The 20,932-nt window shown below is 40.8% G+C and overlaps 1 protein-coding gene across 1 annotated transcript in view; it reads right to left on the bottom strand.

Moving 5' to 3' along the window:
• Positions 1-20,932, bottom strand: part of TMTC1 (transmembrane O-mannosyltransferase targeting cadherins 1) — a 267,805-nt gene that overhangs the window by 129,775 nt on the left and 117,098 nt on the right. Inside the window, exon 7 of the mRNA XM_046012428.1 lies at positions 19,581-19,684. Coding sequence (XP_045868384.1) covers positions 19,581-19,684 — 104 coding nt within the window. The remainder of the gene's footprint in view (positions 1-19,580; positions 19,685-20,932) is intronic.

Raw genomic sequence — 20,932 nt, 5'->3', positions numbered from 1 at the left:
GAGACAGATCTTTAAACTGTGCTTTATTCATAGTGTCCAGAAAACTGCCACACACAGTAGAATATTTCAACATGTTTATAGCAGATTGGTCATACTGAATTATTTAAAAAAAAATTAGAGCATCTGTGGTAGGGAAATGAAGTCTCTTAGTCACAAGTAAATGGGCTAGCCTTCAAGAGAAGAAGGACAGCTATCATCCTATAAGGAGAACAGAGACCTAGGGAAGGGAGATAATGAACGCAGGTGATGCTCCTATTTCCTGGCTGTGTTTAGCCACCAGGGGAAGGTGAAAGGCATTCCAACAGACCCTGTTTCCTTCAGGGCAGAGGAAACCGAATTTATCTAAATGTGTTCAGTTCAGACAAAATCATTAAGTAGTAGTCTAGACCCTTGAGAATTGCAGAACTCTCAGCACATAACAAACTTCACCCAAACCTGTGCACTAGGAGACACCAAGCTCTAGCATGGCTTCTAGCAGTATGAGGCGCAACCCTAGGATGACCCCAGTCCCTATTAGAATCCTTGCCTGGGGGGTGTCTGGGTGGCTCAGTGGGTTAAAGCCCCTGCCTTCAGCTCAGGTCATGATCGCAGGGTCCTGTGATCGAGTCCCGCATCGGGCTCTCTGCTTAGTAGGGTGCCTGCTTCCCGCTCGCTCTCTGCCTACTTGTGATCTCTGTCTGTCAAATAAATACATAAAATCTTAAAAAAAAAAAAAAAAAAAAAAAAGAATCCTTGCCTGGGAAAGTGCAATGCTGCCAGGAGAACTGACTGTCGGTTCTAGCCAGTGCCCAACAAAGGGCCTCTGACTTCCCTATCCTACAGTATTTTCTATAAAGGGCAGACAACTGTGAACAGGTAGGTATCTCCCATGACTCACAAATCTTTCTCAAGGACCTGAGAGCCATTTCTTTAAAATGCACTCATCAGGAAGGATAGGGCCTCTCTCCCAGTGCTACCCCCACTCTCCCTTTAAAATGCCCAATCATTTCTGCGCAAATCAGAATGGTGCTCAGCTCTCTCCCCTGCTGCCAGCAGTTACTGAATGAAATCTATTTTCACTGTTTTAACGGATGTCCAGCTGTGTTTCTGTTTGACACCCTGTATGGGATTAAATAGAATAATTAGATAAATAAATTCCTTGTCCTCAAAAAAATGCATAACCCCATATTGAAAACAAGATATACAAAATTAAAGAAGCAGAATGAGATGAGCGCCATAGTAGAACTGAGTAGGAAGGAAAGTTTAACAGTTGGCAGATTCTTAGGGAGGGATTCTTAGATTGGTAAAGGGATTAGATTAAATCATTTCTAAGTTAGCTTCTAATATTTTACCTTGAATTCCTCTCAACAAGTAGCTATTGGTTGGGGACACCCTTCCTAGGCCTTCCCAACTGATCTTTCCTTTTCTCCTTTCTCTCCAAGATTGGCAGTCACAAATCATCAGTGACAGCCAGGTGAGACTTAAGCATGGGGATTACTTAGTATCTTGACTCTTAAACCCCAACAGAGAAATGGGTTGAAGGAATAGGGATTTTCTTCTTCTTCTTTTTTCAAAAGATTTATTTATTATTTATTATTTATTTATTGAGCATGGAGCCTGATGTGGGGCTTGATGTCATGACCCTGAGAATATGACCTGAGCCGAAACCAAGAGTTGGACACTTAACTGACTGAGCCACCAAGGCACCCCAGGAGCAGGAATACTTCAGTGGTGTTTCCCAACTCTTTTCCCCTTAATACAATGTTAATGTACAAATTGCGGGGTACACACTGAAAGCTTAATGAAGTCCAAGATTTATTATTTAACAAAAATCAAAACCAAAACACTGCCTCATTCCTTTTAGCCTTGGGGCTGAGAAATTGTCTCATAAGAGAATGCCAACTCCACGGGAAGACAACTGGGACACTGTAGGCTTTGTTCTTTCACAGAGCTTCTCAGCTGACGCAATCTACTTGTTAGCTCAGGGAAGATTCTGTGACTTTGCTTTATGGAAGGTAGAATCATTAAACAGGAAAATCACAACAATGTCATTCAGTTGCTCTCCAGGTCTTAAAAATTACTTTTTAAAAATGGTATCTCTCCTTCTTGATATACTATTTACCAGAAATGATTATAAATGGCTGCTAAAATTATTAAGTGAAAGCCAATAGGGTAATTCACAATGGATGGATCAGGCTAAATCATGTGCCTAGACCTGACTAACCAATTTTAACATCACAGAAAGGGAGACTAATAGCCAGATGTCCTCCTGATGGAGAGAAATGTCACCACCTATGAAGTAGTCTTGTTCCCCGAAAAAAAAAGAAAAGAAAGAAAATCAAACTTGAATCTGATCAAGCCCTTTATCACCAGTTTACATCAAATACAGAAAAATCCAGAACATGGTACAAGACACCACAGGTATGCAATGTGACAAATTTAGGTGCTAATTCAAACAATCCATTATGAAAAATAACAACTTATGAGCAGGAAAAGTGGAAACATTGATTGGATATAGGATACTGGAGAATTACTGCTAATTTTTAAAGTGCGATAATGGTTATACTTTTTAAGGAACCGTATCTTTCAGAAACATACTAAAATATATGCATATGAAATGCTAATCTGAGATTTGTTTTAGAATGATGGACTGGGAGTAAGGGTGCACAAGTGGGTGGGGGTATGAATGCAACAAGATCAGCCATGAGCTACGATTGTTGAAACTGGGTAAATGGGTCTGTAGAGGTTCTTTATGCCATCTGCTCTACTTATGTATGTATTTATTATCCATAATAAAAACTATTTTTTCTTAACTAGGCAACAGAAATGCAACAGGAATACCTCCTTATGTCTAACGGCAGCTTGAGCATGGAATAGCTGCAAGTGCTAATGCGGATTCTTTTTTTTTTTTTTTTTTTTTTTAATGCAGGGTTAAAACTCAAGTCCCTGAGATGAAGGTCTGAGCTGAGATCAAGATTAGGACACTTAACCAACTTGGCCACCCAGGCACCCCACTAATGTGGAAATTTTAATTGCTAGGTTCACATTTGGGCCTTGCCCTGCAAGTTGTCCTCCATTTCTTGTATTTTTTTTTTTAAATTTATGTAAGTGATTTTCATACCCAACATGGGGCTCAAACTCACGACCCAGAGATCAAGAGTTGCTTGCTCTTCCAACCGAGTCAGCCAGCACCCTAGTTTCTTATATTTTCTTTTTTTTAAGATTTTGTTTATTTATTTGACAGAGAGAGAGAGAGAACGCACATAAGCAGGGGGAGCAACAGGCAGAAGAAGAAGCAGGCTCCTCGCCAAGCAGAGAGCCCAATGTGGGACTCAATCCCAGGACGCTGGGATCATGACCTGCGCTGAAGGCAGCCACTTAACCAACTGGGCCACCCAGCCACCCCATAGTTTCTTATATTCTCTAGACTTGCAATACTGCATTGGCAAAAAGAAAAAAATAAAGAATATTTTTTCAGTTACATCTCAGTGTAGTTATTTAGATTTTTTTTAAAAATGTTCATTGTGACGTTTTAAACAGACTATAACTCAGGGCGCCTGGGTGGCTCAGTGGGTTAAAGCCTCTGCCTTCAGCTGAGGTCGTGATCTCAGGGTCCTGGGATCGAGCCCCTCATCGGGCTCTCTGCTTGGTGGAGAGCCTGCTTCCTTCTCTCTCTCTGCGTACTTGTTATCTCTGTCTGTCAAATGGATAAATAAAATCTTTAAAAACAAAACAAAACAAAACAGGCTATAACTCAAATATATTAAAACACTAAAGTAAACCCTAAAAGCAACTTACCTTCCTATAACACTAGAAAAGTCAACAACATTAACTTACCCCCCTGCTTTTTTTTGAAGATTTTATTTATTTATTTGACAGACAGAGATCACAAGTAGGCAGTGAGGCAGGCAGAGAGAGAGAGAGAAGGAAGCAGGCTCCCTGCTGAGCAGAGAGCCCGATACGGGGCTTGATCCCAGGACCCTGGGGTCATGACCTGAGCTGAAGGCAGAGGCTTAACCCACTGACCACCCAGGCACCCCTAAATTACCCCTTTTAAGACATATGTATTGTCTCCAGAAACTCAAGAGACATCACCTACCTTGTCGTGCATATGAATTCAGATCAATGTTGCTACTAAACTCTCTAAAAACTATTTGAAATATGAAACAGCACTGGAAAATTTCTGAGAATTTAAGCATAAAGAAGCCACTTGGAATCACACCAAAAGCTAATTACATTTTACAGGACTAGTTGAGCTAGCTATAATCAGCAACTCAAGGCTATTAACTCACTGACTATGAATTACATTTTAAACTAATCACCTTGTTTATTTCTGCTAAAATTTCAAAAATGGAATAATCTGTTGCCTATCTGTGCCCTGCTGAGTTCTCTTTTTCAAAGCAGGAGGAAAACCAAAATGAATTATTTACCAATTTTCTACCATGAATTTCTGCTAACAGGACAAAAGCCACTAGAATCTCTTGCCCACAAAATGAAAAGGGAAAACACAGGAATTAGCTTGAACAATTCAGTTATGAAGTTGCGTTGACAGGCCAGTGACTATGGGAGATGGAAGGGGCGGCTTTCAGGGGGCTGGTGGGCTCTAATGGCACCTGCGCAAACTGGGTACCTCTTAAAATCTAAATCTTCATTTTTATCAAGAAAAAAATGAGTGTTGTAAGGGCAAACATATACATAGATTCTGTTCCTTGCTTTTGAAAAAAACGGTTTCGGCTAAGAAATAACATGAGCCTAACCTATTTCCTTATCCTAGGAAGATGCCTAGGAGAGGTACATAGGAAAAAATCATGCATTGCAAGCAGAAATATACAGCTCTTCCTTGTTTTATATAAAAATGTTACTACTCAAAGGATCCTTCTTTCTCATTCCCCAAAAAGTCCTTCATTGTTTCGTAAATACAGGACACCTATTATATACGCATAGTCCTCTTGGGAGCAGCATTGGCTAACACCGTCAATAGACTGGCCACGGTACAAACCACCTTTACCACCACTGTGGAGCACCCCCACTGCCCTGACTCTTCCTCTAGCTTCTGGGTTTTGGTGATCTGTCTTACCCATCCCTACACTGTCCCCTACTTTCTGCTCTTGAATTACCACTGATGCTTCAAAAAGGTCTCTGCAGTCTCACTGTGCCCCGGCAATAATGGCAGGACTTTTTCAGGCATAACCTGCTTATTATCATCGTTAGTATCTTCTCCTACCTCCTATCATCTTCTCCAGAACCAGCTACAGAAAGCTGCCTCTTGCACTACCCTTCTCCATAGACAGAACATCCTCTCTGGAATTCAACAGATGTTGAGTGATTACTCTATGTACTTTTCTAGGTGAGCAGGGTAGTATCTGATCCCCTGTTCTTCAGAAGGGCATTTTCACAGCTTTGATGGTAAGAACGCATACACACATGACATGATTGAGTAACTGTGAAATCTAAAGATCAAATTTCAATGGAGTTCTAAGAAATGAGAGATGAGTGAAAAATGGAGGATTCGGGGATGACGTCCTAGAATCTGCAGAATTTAAATGACGGAGATGGAAGATGGACAGTCCAGGCAGAGCCCCCAAATGGCTTCAAACTGTACACAACAGGATACTTTTTCTTTTTTAAGATTTTATTTATTTATTTGACAGAGAGAGGGGTCACAAGTATGCAGAGAGGCAGGCAGAGAGAGAGAGAGAGGGTAAGCAGGCTCCCCCCACTGAGCAGAAAACGTGATGCAGCCCTCGATCCCAGGACCCTGAGATCATGACCCAAGCTGAAGGCAGAGGCCCAACACACTGAGCACCACTCAGGCACCCCAGGACCCTTTTTGAGGACATTTAACAATATGGGTCATATTAGAGTACACAATTAAAAATGTGTAATATAAAAATTTTAAAATGACTCCTGCTAAAATGTCCAAAAGGAAAAATATCATGACAGTGTTGGGCAAGGATGTGGAGAAACGGCAACTATGAAACACTATGTAAACTGATGAAGTCCCTTTGGAGAATGGTGGGCAGCTTCATGACAGCACGTTAAATGCACGCTGATCTAGCAAGTCTACTCCAGAGTTTATACCCAACAGCACTGCACAGAGATGTTTCCCAAAAGACATTCACAACACTGTTCACAACTCTTAATAGTCCGAAACTGGAGACAACCAGATGTCCATCTACAATAAAATGGACACATACATTGTTAATATACTCATTCAAAGGAAGTCTATTTGGCAATAAGAATGAATGCAACTGGGGTGCCTGGGGGACTCAGTCTGTTAAGTGTCTGCCTTCGGCTCAGGTCATGATCCCAGAGTCCTGGGATCAAGACCACATTGGGCTCACCACTTAGTGGGAAGCCTGCTTCTCTCTCTCCCACTCCCCCTGCTTGTGTTCCCTCTCTGTCAAATAAATAAATAAAAATAAAATCTTCAAAAAAAAAAAAAAAAGAATGAACGCAACAACATGGGTGAACATCATCACGGTAATAGAGAACAGAAACAGAAGACACACAAGAAAAGAAAATCATGGAAAACCATCTACAGACAAGGATAGGGTGATTGGAAGCAGGACCTGACCCCCAGGACATAGCGCTGGGGCAGAAAGTCACAAGGCAACCCCAGCCAAATGGACTGTATAGATGGCAGTCTGTAACCTTCATCCCCTTGCTCCTCCATAACAGAGTAGAAGGTCAGGACCTTCCAGGCTTTCCAGGACTGAAGTCCAGAAGTACCACTGAACACCTGCTGCCTCAGCACCTTGAAACAGAGACGGCAAGACCATTTCTGAACACTTAGTGAAACTGGAAAAGACATCTAAATGACTCCTGCCAGCTTCTCACCGCATGCATATATATATAAGAATTCTTTATATGTATATAAAATTTTTTATATACATATACATTTTTTATATACATATAAAATTTATATAAAAATTTATATACATATAAAGAATTCTATATTCTTATTAATTCTTTCCATTAAGATGGAAAACAAGAGTAAAACCAGGCTTCTCATGAACCCAAAACAAGTGGCTACCATTACGCAAGGTAGCACCCTTCCTTTAGGCCACAGGCCTTCATCACAGCTGCCTTGTTCCTTTCTGTATTCCCTCCATTTCATGGGCTTCTTGGGCATCTGTTTGAGACTGAGACTGGAGCATGGCCCCCACCTCTCCTTTTCTCTTGTCCATACACACTTGTCACTACAGTCTTCCCGGCTTTCTCTCAGGTATCCAGTCCCTCAGAGCAGCACCTGTCAGCTCGCCTCACCTTCTGGAACCAACTCTCACAGGCTGCTGAACTCCAGCCCCGGCTGACCCTTCCAGTCCCATCCTCTGACAAACCCTGCCTATCACAGCCTGCTGCTAGGCCAGGCTGGGTCCCTCTCTGTGCTCCCACAGGCTCACCCAGGCATACACATAGCCCTGTCCCTGCGTGTTCGTGTGTCTGCTGCCCCCTGATTGCGGAAGCTCCTAGAGGCAGGGCTGTGTCTTGCGGATAGTTATTTCCCCAGCACCTCGCTCTTTAAATGGATGGATTTGGTGGGTTTTAAGAAATTAACCTGGTATCAGGGTGCCTGGCTGGCTCAGAGGGTTAAGCCTCTGCCTTCGGCTCAGATCATGATCTCAGGGTCCTGGGATCAAGCCCCACATTGGGCTCTCTGCTCAGCGGGGAGCCTGCTTCCCTCTCTCTCTCTGCTTGCCTGTCTGCCTGCTTGTGATCTCTCTCTCTCTGTCAAATAAAATAAGTAAATAAAATCTTAAAAAAAAAAAAAGAAAAATTAACCTGGTATTAAAATAATACCTAAAAATCTGAAAATATTCCCATTTTATACTTTCATTTTTGGCCTGAGGCAAACACATAGCTTTATATGGGCCTACAAGAGATACCTGCTGGCTTTCCAGCTGTCCAGCCAGGTAGCTGAAGGGTGCAGACTGAAGATTCTGCTTTTGGGTGGCCCCCTCAGCACTTAGCATGGGCTAGCTCATGCACACCATCAAAGAGTGAAGAGTATCTGAGGAAAGACGCCTCCCCTCAATGTCACAGAAGCATCAAAAAAAGCTATGCCAGCCTTACATTTTATTTTATATTAAACTACAATGAATACAGTGTAAATGAGAACTCTTGTTAGCATGGATAAATAAAAAAGTGAATCTGAAACATTATTTGGTCTCTCTGACCTTTTTAATGTGCCATTAATACAGTTATTCTATTAGCAGAGACAACCTCACTAGAGTAGAAAAAAAGAATTTCAACATGCAAGACTGTCAGCAACAGCTTCTCACCCATATAATCTCTTAAAAAAAAAAGTAAATAACACGTTCTGTAAAAGAAATGCTTGGTTCATTTCTTACCTAGGTCTGTTTCTTTCCATAAAGCATTTAACAATGTCTTTATTTCTCTCACGGAGCACAAGTTTGGCTTCCACTGAGCAAACAAGTACTAACTCCTTACTATGCATTATCAAAGAATTCCAGATTTCCACAGAAGAATCCTATTGGTATACTAATGAACCACATCCAATAACATTAAAAATCCCTTAAACACGTACAGCATTTTCTAGTACACAAAGTATCAGCACAGAAGGATTAGCTGATCCTCACACAATCTCTACAAAGTGGGTTTCAGCTTCATTGTTGCAGTTGGGGAACAGCCTTATGGAGGCTGTGACTCGCTCAGTGTCCCACAGCAAACAAGACACCGTTTGCGGGCTCCACGTGGAATTTGCCACCCAATCACACAGTCTCCCATTCTCACATCTTTATTGATGTAGAGAGGGAAGACAATGGATTGAATATTGGTTCTTCATGGAAAAGCCCCTGTCTGAGACCCTGACTTATTTCTTGAACAGGAAAGCCCAGATGAATTTCAGCTTTTCTATTAAACCGAAACAAATAAACAAACAAACAAAACGCTAGCTTTCAGTTAAAGCAGGGCTGACAAAAACTTAAAGCCTGTGTGTGATCCCCTCCACAGAATACTCAACAGATGACTTACACTGATACACATGCTTGTTAGAGCACTGCACAGAAAGAAATAGAATCCTTAAATAAAAACCCTGGGCTTGGCATTGTATTCGTTATGAAAAGCAAACTTTTTCTTGATGTTCCAGTGTTAGGCAAAAAAAAGAAAATTGTTTCTTTAATTTTTTACCACATTCTCAGGGATTTAAGATTATAACAGAAACACAAATGTAGGCTTAAAGGCTTATATAGTTTTCTTCAAGAAGTAAAGTATCAATAAGTGACCCAGACTGGCAATTTCCAACAACTGAGCCCAGGGCCAAAGATAACAAGTGTCACCTCGCTAAGGACCTCCTTAGTGTTAGGACCTCCTAACACAAGGGCCTGTTGGTTGCTAAAGCATGCAAGGAACAGCTCATTTTGCATAGCTCATTTGAAACACATGATGCATTTAAAAATAATAATTTAAATTTGAATTCAATTTGTTCAGAGTTTATTATGAAATAGTTCTTATGCTCGGGGCTCCAAGAGCTATAAATATTAGGAAGACATACTGCCCTGAGGCTGTCACAATCAAAATCTAAGGTTCTGTTTGTGCCTGTTTGAAACTACCAACTGAAAATGGAAAGAGAACAAAAGCTTCCTTAGAAGGAAGATGCTGAGTTCTAGATTCACCTTAGTATTTCTTATCTTGATATTTTCCTACAAAATAATACAAGTCTTAGCTAGATTTCCAAACAGCAGAAACAGATCTACCCACTTAAGCAGATACATGTCACTTGCTTATCCAGGACCACATCTCATGAAAATAGATGATGCTGGTAGGGGGCCTTTATATTTGTTCACTGAAAATCCCATTCTATTTATTTCCTGGACTTGAAAGACAACCATTTACAATATTATAAAGACAATACTTCTTCCATCAAGTATACACAGCTTTACATCCTGTCCCCTTTCAATCAGTCAGATGGAAACCCAATTACTTGGGAGCAGCCACAGAGAGGGGCCTTAATAGTGGATCATTATGTATTCCCTTCTGCGGGCTTCTGCCCTATGCAGAAGCCATAGTTAACTTGGGTTTTTGTTCTTATGTTGAATCCAAATTTAGCAGACTGAATGTTGAAGGATCACATTTCTAAAGAGACTTAGACAGGGGTTAGACAGGGGCACCTGGGTGGCTCAGTGGGTTAAGCCACTGCCTTCGGCTCAGGTCATGATCTCAGGGTCCTGGGATTGAGCCCCACATTGGGCTCTCTGCTCAACAGGGAGCCTGCTCCCTGCTCCCACCCCCACCCCACCCCCACCTCTCTGCCTGCTTGTGATCTCTTTCTCTGTCAAATAAATAAAATCTTTCTTAAAAAAAATAAATAGGGGTGCCTGGGTGGCTCAGTGGGTTAAGGCCTCTGCCTTTTGGCTTGGGTCATGATCCCAGGGTCCTGGGATGGAGCCCCACATCCGGCTCTCTGCTCAGCGGGGAGCCTGCCTCCCCCTCTCTCTGTGCCTGCCTCTCTGCCTACTTGTGATTTCTGTCTGTCAAATAAATAAAATCTTTAAAAAAAAAATAAATAAAAAAATAAATAAATAAATAAATAAAGGTGAGTACCTCCTGGGCTAAAGAATGATGCCTAGATAGAAGGCACACAGAAACCTCTCCTATCACTTCTCAAGGGCAGTGCACCAAAACTGCGGAAGCAGAATCTCTGTGCACTGGACCCCAGAACTGATATTCAGGGTGATTCCCAAGTGCTTTAGAGATGCAAGCAGGTCTGGCAACTCAGCTGGAGTAAAATCATCAAGCCCGGGGCGCCTGGGTGGCTCAGTGGATTAAGCCGCTGCCTTCGGCTCAGGTCATGATCTCAGGGTCCTGGGATCGAGCCCCGCATCAGGCTCTCTGCTCCACGGGGAGCCTGCTTCCTCCTCTCTCTCTGCCTGCCTCTCTGCCTACTTGTGATCTCTCTCTCTGTCAAATAAATAAATAAAATCTTTAAAAAAAAAAAAATCAAATCATCAAGCCCCAGAGGGCTGTAGTCAAGGCACAATTTGGGGTGTTATGAGCATCTATGGTCTTGGGCTCTAAAGGATGTTTGTTTAGATGGGACTCAAATTCGAAGTTAGTCTTCATACCCAAAGGCAGAAGGCAGTACAAGTCCTCCCACCACTCAGAATCAGCTGAACGAGTTCGCGGCTTAGAAGAAACTACCCAAACCAGAGGCAGAAGAAGGCAGTGGAGGGCAGTCGGGTGGGCTCCACACACCATTTATTCCTCGCCAGCCTGCTCATCCTTGGCCCTCCTCGGCCAAGAGCCCAGTGCTTGGTCTAGGCCAGTGCTGTCCAATGGAAATACAATAAAAACGTGCATCATTTCAAATTTTCTATGACTACATTAAAAAAGAATGAAACACGATAAATTAATTTTAGTAATATATTTTGTTTCAATGGACATGCTCAAAATATCATCTCGACATATAATCAGTATAAAATTTATCAGTGGTATATTGTAAATTTCTTCTTTTCTTACAGGATTTCATCTCCAACATCCCAGGCAGACTATTTATCTTCACAGCACACCTCAATTCAGACTAGCCACATTCAAAGTGCTCAGTAGTGGTCTCGTGACTCGTGGCTTCCGTAGTGGGCATCACAGATCTAGACAATCACGCTGGCCCTTAGCCCCATCTTCCGCCTCTCCTATACTCAACTTGTCCTTGATTTTCAGGATTCCTGCTACAAAATCATGCCTCAAAACCAGGCTCTAGCTTTCCACTTTCCACTCTCAAATCCAATCCCCAAATTTCCCAAATGTAAAATTTTCAATCCCCAAGTTGCTGAAATCACTTCCCTGGTATCTTTTTACTTTTACTTTTATTTTTTGTCCCTGTTTCAGTACATGTCTCTCTTTCATCTCTGGTAAAAACTTCTGTCCTGGCTCTTGTTCCTACAGAAATTCCACCTGGGATGAGAGGGATTGGAGGGATTTGGACATAAAGAGAACAAAATTTTCTTAAACTATAAAATATTTTTTAAAAAGTAATTTAATAAAATCTAAATTTAGATCAGTTACAAAGAAGAAAATAGAGAACCTCTTGTGAGTTATATAAACAACTCTATGGCCACAGCTGTGGCCACATTCAAAATTGCAAGAATTGTGAAAGACCCAAGAGGGAAGCAGGAGAGCCAAGCTAACAAAAAAAACAGAGGAGGCAGGCAGACAGCCCCACAGACAGAGTTCCCTTTGATGCTCCTGGCTAAGTGCTCGCTTCGGCAGCACATATACTAAAATTGATGCTCCTGGCTAAGTGCTTCACTACTTCACTAGAGAGGGACTGAAAATCAATGCCAGAACCACAGTGCTCTATTTGTATTTTCTTGTATATTTAAGCATGCAAGTTAACCAGATACCCCACAGCATAAATCCCATCATTCTCAAGGAAACATTTTGTTGCCTTTAGGAAGTTACAAGTAAGCAAAGCCTTACAGATATTTTGAAGACAGAAAAGTAAACAAGTCACTGGGTTGGGAGGAAGCTGCAAGTGACAACGACCATCACATTTCTTGTGCTCCTAGAGGGGGATATCAGATGTGGACAATCCCCTCAGAAGGGCACCTCAATAAGGCTCACTCCTTTCCTCCAGGGGTGGGGGAAATAGCCAGGACCACCATTCACTCATTCGACAATTTTCTCGAGATCTATTTTGCACCAGGCTCTGAGTCGAAGCCTAGTAGGAGAATGAAATAATGTTAGGAGCCACCAGGGCAGCTGCCGCTCACAGAACTATGAACAAAACTATTCAGTAGCCTAAGTCTGCTTTTAGAACACACTTCTGGACAACTCTCTGAGACCTACTTCTGTGAAGTAGTCCCCTCTTTTGTCCTGATGTCCCCCAACCCCCTACCTTCTCCTCTGATGAACACTCATTGCAAAGCCACCAGGCTGCAGGCTCCCTCTCCCTCCCAGGTCAAAACACCAGACCCTACATGTCAAGAAAAGAGCAATCTTAATTGAAACAGTTCATGGTGGAAATAACAAAGTATATAGCCTGTGAGTGGGGAGCAGTCACTATGAGTTGTATACCAGGGAAACCTTTCTGCAAGAGCTAGCCCTTACCTGAGTCTTCATGAATGGGCTGTGTTGACACTGAGAAAGAGACAGCATAGGTAAGTAGAATGCATGGGGGTCTGTGAGGGTCCCAGGATTCTGAGGTGGTATGTGGTGGTGGTTCAGGAAACAAGCTTGAGAAGGTTCTGACAAGATCTTCCAGAACCAACAATGGATAAAGAATGAAAGGAAGGGCATTATAGGACTAGAAAGCAACATGTAAGAAAAACTCGGAGGTAAAAGATAGTGGTGCATTTAAGGAATTAAAGCAGGTTAGGACAGTTAATGTCTAAGCTTAGGGAGGAAGGGCATAGGGGTATCAAGAGATGAGCCTAAAGAGAACTACCATGGCCAAATTCCTCAGTCCTTATCCTAAAGGGCACAGGAAACTATTGACCTTTTAAATATTTAGCCAGTGAGGAATATTATCTGGAAATAGTGTGGAAGATGGATCTGAGGAGAGCAAAATGTGCGGAGAGAGACAAGTTAGGAGGATTTCAGTAACGCGCATGAGAGACCATGAGGACCTTAATGAAAATGGTAGCAGCAGGGATGGGTATTGTGACAAAATTCTAGCAACATTCAGATCAAAGGTATAGAACAACGTGAACGTGACTGCTTAAAGGTGAGGGATGAAAGGAAGGAAGTAGCCAATCATGATTACTAGGTTATCTGGCTGGGACTACTGGGCCGGTGGGAACTTGCTTGTCAAGAGAAAGTTGTGCAAACTACAGTACCTCCTCCATTCTTTAAACTCTTACGCTTTTCTTCTCAGGTCTTAAACAGAAAAGTTTATAATTCAATGTTATGCCATTCAACTGATCCACATAATCTCAGTTAATTATGGACTGAAAAACTTATTGATCAGTCACATCAAATTCCTGGCTGCTATTACAATCTAAATGTTTAGGTTAAAATGGAAAGGTGAAAAATTAAGAGCCTTTATTACCAGTGTTTTCTGATGATGATGATTCTCTAATACTTTATTGATTTGCCTTGTAATCTGACGTGCTCAACGATCAAGTATAAGAAATCAAATTCCAAGTGGCTTCTAAATGGTTAATATAAACTGTACCAAAGTACAATTTTAAAAATATTAAAAATTTAATCCTTACATAAATACACAGTGAAAATAAAGGTTTTATAACCATTTAATAAGGCAACCAGACACTTGACAAAGCCAGTTTAAAAGAAAATCTGAGTTAGGCAAAGCCTTCTTAGATATAAGCTCAAGCAACAACAATAAAATAAATGGAATTTCATCAAATTTAAAAACACCTGTGCTCAAAAGGACACCATCAAGAAAGGGAAACAACAACCCACAGAAAGGTAGGAAATGTTTATAAATCGTGTTTTTTTTTTTTTTTTTTAAGATTTTATTTATTTATTTGACAGAGAGAGACACAGAGAGAGCAGGGGTGGGGAGGGCAGGTAGGAAGAAGCAGGCTTCCCACCCAGCAGGGAGCCCACATTAGACTTGATCCTAGGACCCTGGGATAATGACCTGAGCCCAAGGCAACATTTAATGACTAAGCCACCCAGGTGCCCCTAAATAATGTTCTCTGATAAACAACTTGTATCTAGAATATAGAGAACTATTACAACTCAATAATAAAAAGACTCAATAATAAAACAATAAAACCCCTCAATAATAAAAATAATTAAAAACTGGTCAAGGAATCTTGACATTTTTCTGAAGAAGGTAAAGAAGTGGCCAATATGCGGATGAAAAGATGTTCAACATCATTAGCATTTAGAGAAATGCAAATCAAAACCAGTGAAATACCATTTCATAGCCACTCGTATGGCTGTAAGTCAAATACCAGAAAGACTGTCCAAAAAGACGAGTATTGGTGAGGATGCGGAAAAACTGGGCCGTCAAATACTGCTGCTGGCCATGTGAAATGGTGCAGTTGCCCTGGGAAGTAGTCAGGCAGTTCCTCACAAAGTGAAACACAGTCAACATTTGAGACTGGCCATCCCACCCCTAGGTACATGAGCGAGAGAAATGAAAACCTACACTCACACAAAAACTATGAATATTCATAGCAGCATTACTTGGAGCAGACATCAACAGAGGACAGGAAAAGTAGAAAGTGGTACAGCCACTTTTGGCATATTACTGGGGAATGAGAAAAGAATGGAGTATGAATACAGGCTGCAACCTGGATGAATCCTGAGCACATTATGCTAAGTGAAAGAAGCCCGTCATAAAAGACCATACAGTATTTGAGTTCACTGATCTGACATGTCCAGAATCGGGAACTCAACAGGGACAAAAAGTAGATCAATGGTTATCTAGGAGCGGGGGACTGAGGTAAAATGGGGAATAACTGCTAACAGATATAAGATTTCTTTTTGGGGAGATAAAAATGTTCTAAAATTGATTGTGATGGTGGTTGCACAATTCTGTAAGTATAGAGAAAACCACTGGATTGTATACTTTTAAGCAGGCAAATTGTACAATAGTAAAATTACATGTCTATAAAAACTATTATTTAGATATATATAAATAGAATAAATATATATATAAATGTATACATATGTCAATATACTCAAATTAAATTTGAAAAACTGGGGTTACATAGTTCGTGAAAAAATAAAAAGGAATGAGACTGGTAACTTAGACACAAATTTGTTCAATTTATTGCCTATAAGGCAATAAAACTGTAATATTTGAAGTCTTATTTCATACTACAGAGAATAAGAAATAATCACACCTATCCTATTCTATATGTTAAGTTCTAGGTGACAGAGTTGTAAAATATAATAATATGGATACAAATAAGTCAAAGTTGTATTTTTCTAGGTTTGTTACATTAGAGTAAATGTCACACAGTCATTTGTTGTCTTATTCCCATGTCTTTGATAATTTTTCTTAACAAAGGATTCTCATGAGCAAACCGCAATGATTTTGCAGCCCAGTGTTGGTAAATAGAAAATGACAGGGTATTTCTTCCTAGCTAACCACATGGAAACAATCTAAAAGTGAAGGAATCTCAGAACTAAAGCCCCAAGAAATCCCCTGAATGAAACAAAGGAAAACATGCCCAAGTAACTCTTAAAACTGTTAAGATTTTTTTATTTTTATTTTTTATTTTTTAAAGATTTTATTTATTTATTTGACAGACAGAGATCACAAGTAGGCAGAGAGGCAGGCAGAGAGAGGGGGGGAAGCAGGCTCCCTGCTGAGCAGAGAGCCAGATTAGAGGACCCTGGGACCATGACCTAAGCCAAAGGCAGAGGCTTTAACCCGCTGAGCCACCCAGGCACCCCAGGATTTTTTTAAACTACATATTAATAGCTGTACTAACTATAGCAATATTTTATATTAACAACTATAATAACTATTGCAATATAGTAATAACTATAGCAGTTATTAAAGAAAGAGAGAGCTAGTTTGAAAATTCTCACCTGATAATAGAGGAATTTATTACATCAACTTTAAATACTTGCAAGACAGAAGCAAAGATGCTGTAAAAGTTGTTGGGATTCATAAACCCAATAAAAGAGGTAGAGCATCAATGAGGCAGACTGACATAAACTGGAATACAAACCTGTGATTAGTAATGACGGGCTCACGGAGCCAGCCAAATCATAGCTAAATTGCATTGCTGATGAGAAGGAAAGAAAAACCAATAAAACTAGGAAACAGACCAAGGTAATCCAATTTAAGAATCATCAGCCTACTGGAGGTCAAATAATTATGCAAGCAAAGTAGAAATCTGACTTCAGAAAGAAATTAAAGACAATTTTCTGTATGCTCAATAGAGTCAATTATAATGCAGCTATCTTAGAGGTATATGAAAAGCCATTTATAGCAACTGTCATTGAAATGTCCCTGGGTATCCTCGTATTTTAAGTATGAAACACAGAAACAGAAAGATACGGTTTTGGGGGATGTGGAGATGAGCAAGGAGCCCAATGTGGGCCTCAATCTCATGATCTTGAGGTCATGACCTGAGCCAGAAACAAGAGTTAGACAGTTAACTGACTGCATCACCCAGGCACCCCAGGAAAAAAGCTATGTTTTTTTAAAATTAATTAATTGGGGTCCCTGGGTGGCTCAGTCGATTAAGCGTTCGACTCCTGCTTTCCACTCAGGTCATGATCTCGGGATCCTGAGATCAAGCCCCACACCAGGCTCCGCGCTCAGCCTGGAGTCTGCTTGCCTCTCACCCTCTGCTCCTCCTCCTGCTCTCTCTCTCTTCCCCTACCCACCCCCATGAATAAATAAAATCTTAAAAAATAAGTTAATAAAATAAAATAAATTTATTTATTTATTTCACAGAGAAAGAGGGAGAGAACATAAGCAGGGGGAACAGCAAGCAGAGGGAGCAGGAGTAGAAGGCTCCCCTGCCGAGCAAGGAGACAGATGCAGGGCTGGGCTGATGACCTGAGCCGAAGGCAGACACCTAACCAACTGAGCTACCCAGGTGCCCCAGAAAGCTATGCTTAAAAAAAGGGGTGGGGGTGGGGAATATAAACATGCTAGGATATTGTATTCTATCACTTTATACTGATTAAATTACCTGAGAATATTTACGTAGATGGATTCACAGACAGAAAGTCCTACATGAAATGTGTTTCAGACCCCTCTGAAAAATGATCTATATACTTTGAAAGTAAAAGGCAGAACCTGGCAAAGGACTGGTTTAAGGTACTGATTTGCCAGAGGTTACACAAAAGAAATTTTTTCTGCCACCGCAGAGATAAAAATGCAACTGAAACTCCTAGCAGATAAGAGGACAGTGAGTTAGAGACCAAAGGCACCTTGTCCAGATGCTAAGGACCACCACCAGGCAGGCACTTGATTACTGATGACAAAGACACGAATTAAATCACTGGTTGGTGAGTTCAGAACAGTCTTTTCTGGAGGTGAATGTAGCTATTTAAGGAGCTACAGAACCTGAAACAACTTATCAATGAGCTAAAAATATCCAGACAAGGATCCATTGAGAGTTACCCAAAAAGGACAAGTAGACTGCAACATCAACAAAAAGCTGGGTTAGAGATGTCAAGATTAATCAAACAACAACATTTTGAAAAATATAAAGTATAAACAATTTATAAGTGTCTAGACTACCCTGAAAAGGCTGGATATCGTATGATTTCTGAAGGCATAGCCAAGATTCTTTTTTTTTTTTTATTACAAGTAGGCAGAGAGGCAGGCAGAGAGAGAGGGGGAAGCAGGCTCCCTGCCGAGCAGAGAGCCCGATGCAGGCTCTATCCCAGGATCCTGAGATCATGACCTGGGCGGAAGGCAGAGGCTTAACGCACTGAGCCAGGCAGGTTCCCCAAGATTCTTTAACAGAAATATACATCAGCAGTAATGGAAACAATTGTGCCATGAAATTTCTGTAAAAATGGGTTAACCAAATTAGAAGTTATCTTTTTTGAAAGGGAAATTGCCTTTAAAAAAGGCGGGGGGAGACTAGGAACAAGAAAGAAAAACATACAGGGCAAAGAAAACAGAAATGTAGCAGTTAAAACATATAAAATACATGAGTCAAATAAAGCAAAGATCACTGCCTGGCATAGAAACAAAATCCAACAATGTGTTGTCCCTAAGAGATACAAGTAAGCCCAAATAAAAATGGGCAGTAGGTCAAGGTTTAAGGTTTACTATATCTTTGCAAAAACAAAAAAGTGAAGGTTACTATTATAAAAATGATCTTAAGTGTGAAAAAGTATATATAAAAATATAAAAACTTAACACAGTGCATCTTAATACGTAAACACAAGTCCAACATATATCCTTTAAAAACATTTTTTTTATTTATTTGAGAGAGAGACAGAGTGTGAGCAGGGGGAAAGGGACAGAGGGAAAGGGAGAATCAGATTGCCCACTGAGCAGGACACCCGATGTGGGGCTTGATCCTGGGACCCCGGGATCATGACCACAGCCGAAGGCATACACTCAACTGACTGAGCCACCCAGATGCCCCACAACAGTATATCCTGAAGAAAAGTTATAAAAATTATAAAATATAATTATATCTAAAAGCCTTAGCAGGACCCCACAACAGACTGAACAGATAAGGAATTAAAAACCTCTCAATGAACCAGACCCAGTATCTCTAAATCTCTTAAGGACAAATAGTATGTATCTCTAATAGTAACAGCTATATCTTAGCAAAAATTATTATTCATTTCTGTTTTCCACTTTGAACCTCTCCACGTATTTTACAAACAGTTTAAATGCTCAATCAACCTCTAAATGCTTCTCTGTGCATTATTCTGTAACACTTGCCACTCAGGAGATATTTACTATTGATAATAAGTGCTCAATAAAGTACTTGTTGGATAAGCTAATAATACCAATAGGAGAACAACAGCAATAAGCCTGGCAATACAGCACCACAAGTTGAACAGAATTCCAAATGTATAAATAGCAGTTTCTTTTCTCCCCATGCCCTAGACAGAATACAACCCTTCTTTCCTTAAAATGTGAAGGCGAACTGTCATTTATGATCATTAAAGACAATCTACTAAATGCCATGTTAAGCTAAAAAAAAAAAAGAAAAATTATGTTTACTGACCTCGTAAGAATGTAAGGCGAAAATGAAGCTGGATTATCCTGCTCTGAAAAGAGGGGCATAGATCCTCCCATGATCCACAGACGGAAGTACAAAACAACAATCACCTTCAAAGAAAAGAAGATTTGGTAAGAAAATCATTGCTTGTTGGGCGTCAAGCCGCGCCTTTCTGGAAGACACCTGTGATGATTTATGAATATTTTTTGTTTCACTATGAACATTTCTATAAAGTTCTAAGATTCAAGATGAGGAGGCAAGATGGAAACAGCTGGGAAGGGAGAAGAGTATAAACAATGAAGGTGTTGAGGGAGAGGCAAGCAAATTCTTAATTACAGCTGTCAGTAGCAAGCATTTACCAGCTGTTATCTACTGTGCTAAAGACTTTCCATCTCACCTGCGGCCTCACAGCAACCCCAGAGGTAGAATGAGAAAGCTGAAGCTTAGAGGTAATTTACCCAGAATCCCATAGCTAATAAACTGCAAGATCCAGGAGGTGAATCCATGTCACTATCCAACTACGTTCTTATAACCATTCCATTTACACAGCCCTGTGAAAGTTAATTTGAAGTACAATAAATAATACTGCCGTGTTCTGAATAAACACATTTGAAGTGTTCCAACCCTTGAATGCCCTGAAGCAGCACTCACGAAGGGTTATTTCAACAAATCCTAGGAACATATTTTGTGTCATCCACTGGAATTCTGTCCCCATTCAAGTTTATGGGGAACAGCAACAGTATAAGAGAATGGTCTCCTGAATCCAACACTGTAAGAAAGTGATTAATATGACAGTCACCAAAGATGGCAGCCAAGAATTCCTGTCCCCCTTTGCATGTGCATTCTGCTCTTCCCAACAAGAAGGAAGCCAACTGCCCTTCTTCTTGAGTCTGAGCTAGTCTTGTGACTTGCACTGACCAACACAATGTGGTAACAGGTACACTGTGTCAGTTCTGGACCTACCCTCTGAGAGTCCTGCAACATTGGGTTCATACTTTTAGAACCAGCTGCCATGATGTAAGGAAGTCCTGGCTACCCTACTAGAGTGAGGCCACAGGGAGAGACCCTAGGGAGTGAGAAAGCACAGAAAGACAGTCGAGCCCAGAGGACAGCTACAGGAAGCTGCTTGTCTAATCCCAGACAAAAATCAAAAGGAGCATTAGAACCATCTAGCTCGATGCTGCCCAACTAAAGCATTCAGGGCAAATACTTGCGGTGGTGGTTTTAAGCCACTACATTTGGGGGTGATTTGTTGTGCAGCAATACATAACTGATACAGCTCAGTTTGTGCTACCGAGACAACTCAGAATCAACATCTTGAAAGGGACTCATAAAATATTACAGTTGACTGTCCGTGT

Source organism: Meles meles, chromosome 7, assembly GCF_922984935.1.
Source record: "Meles meles chromosome 7, mMelMel3.1 paternal haplotype, whole genome shotgun sequence".
Lineage (NCBI taxonomy): Eukaryota > Metazoa > Chordata > Mammalia > Carnivora > Mustelidae > Meles > Meles meles.
This window is presented reverse-complemented; position numbering and strand designations above follow the sequence as displayed.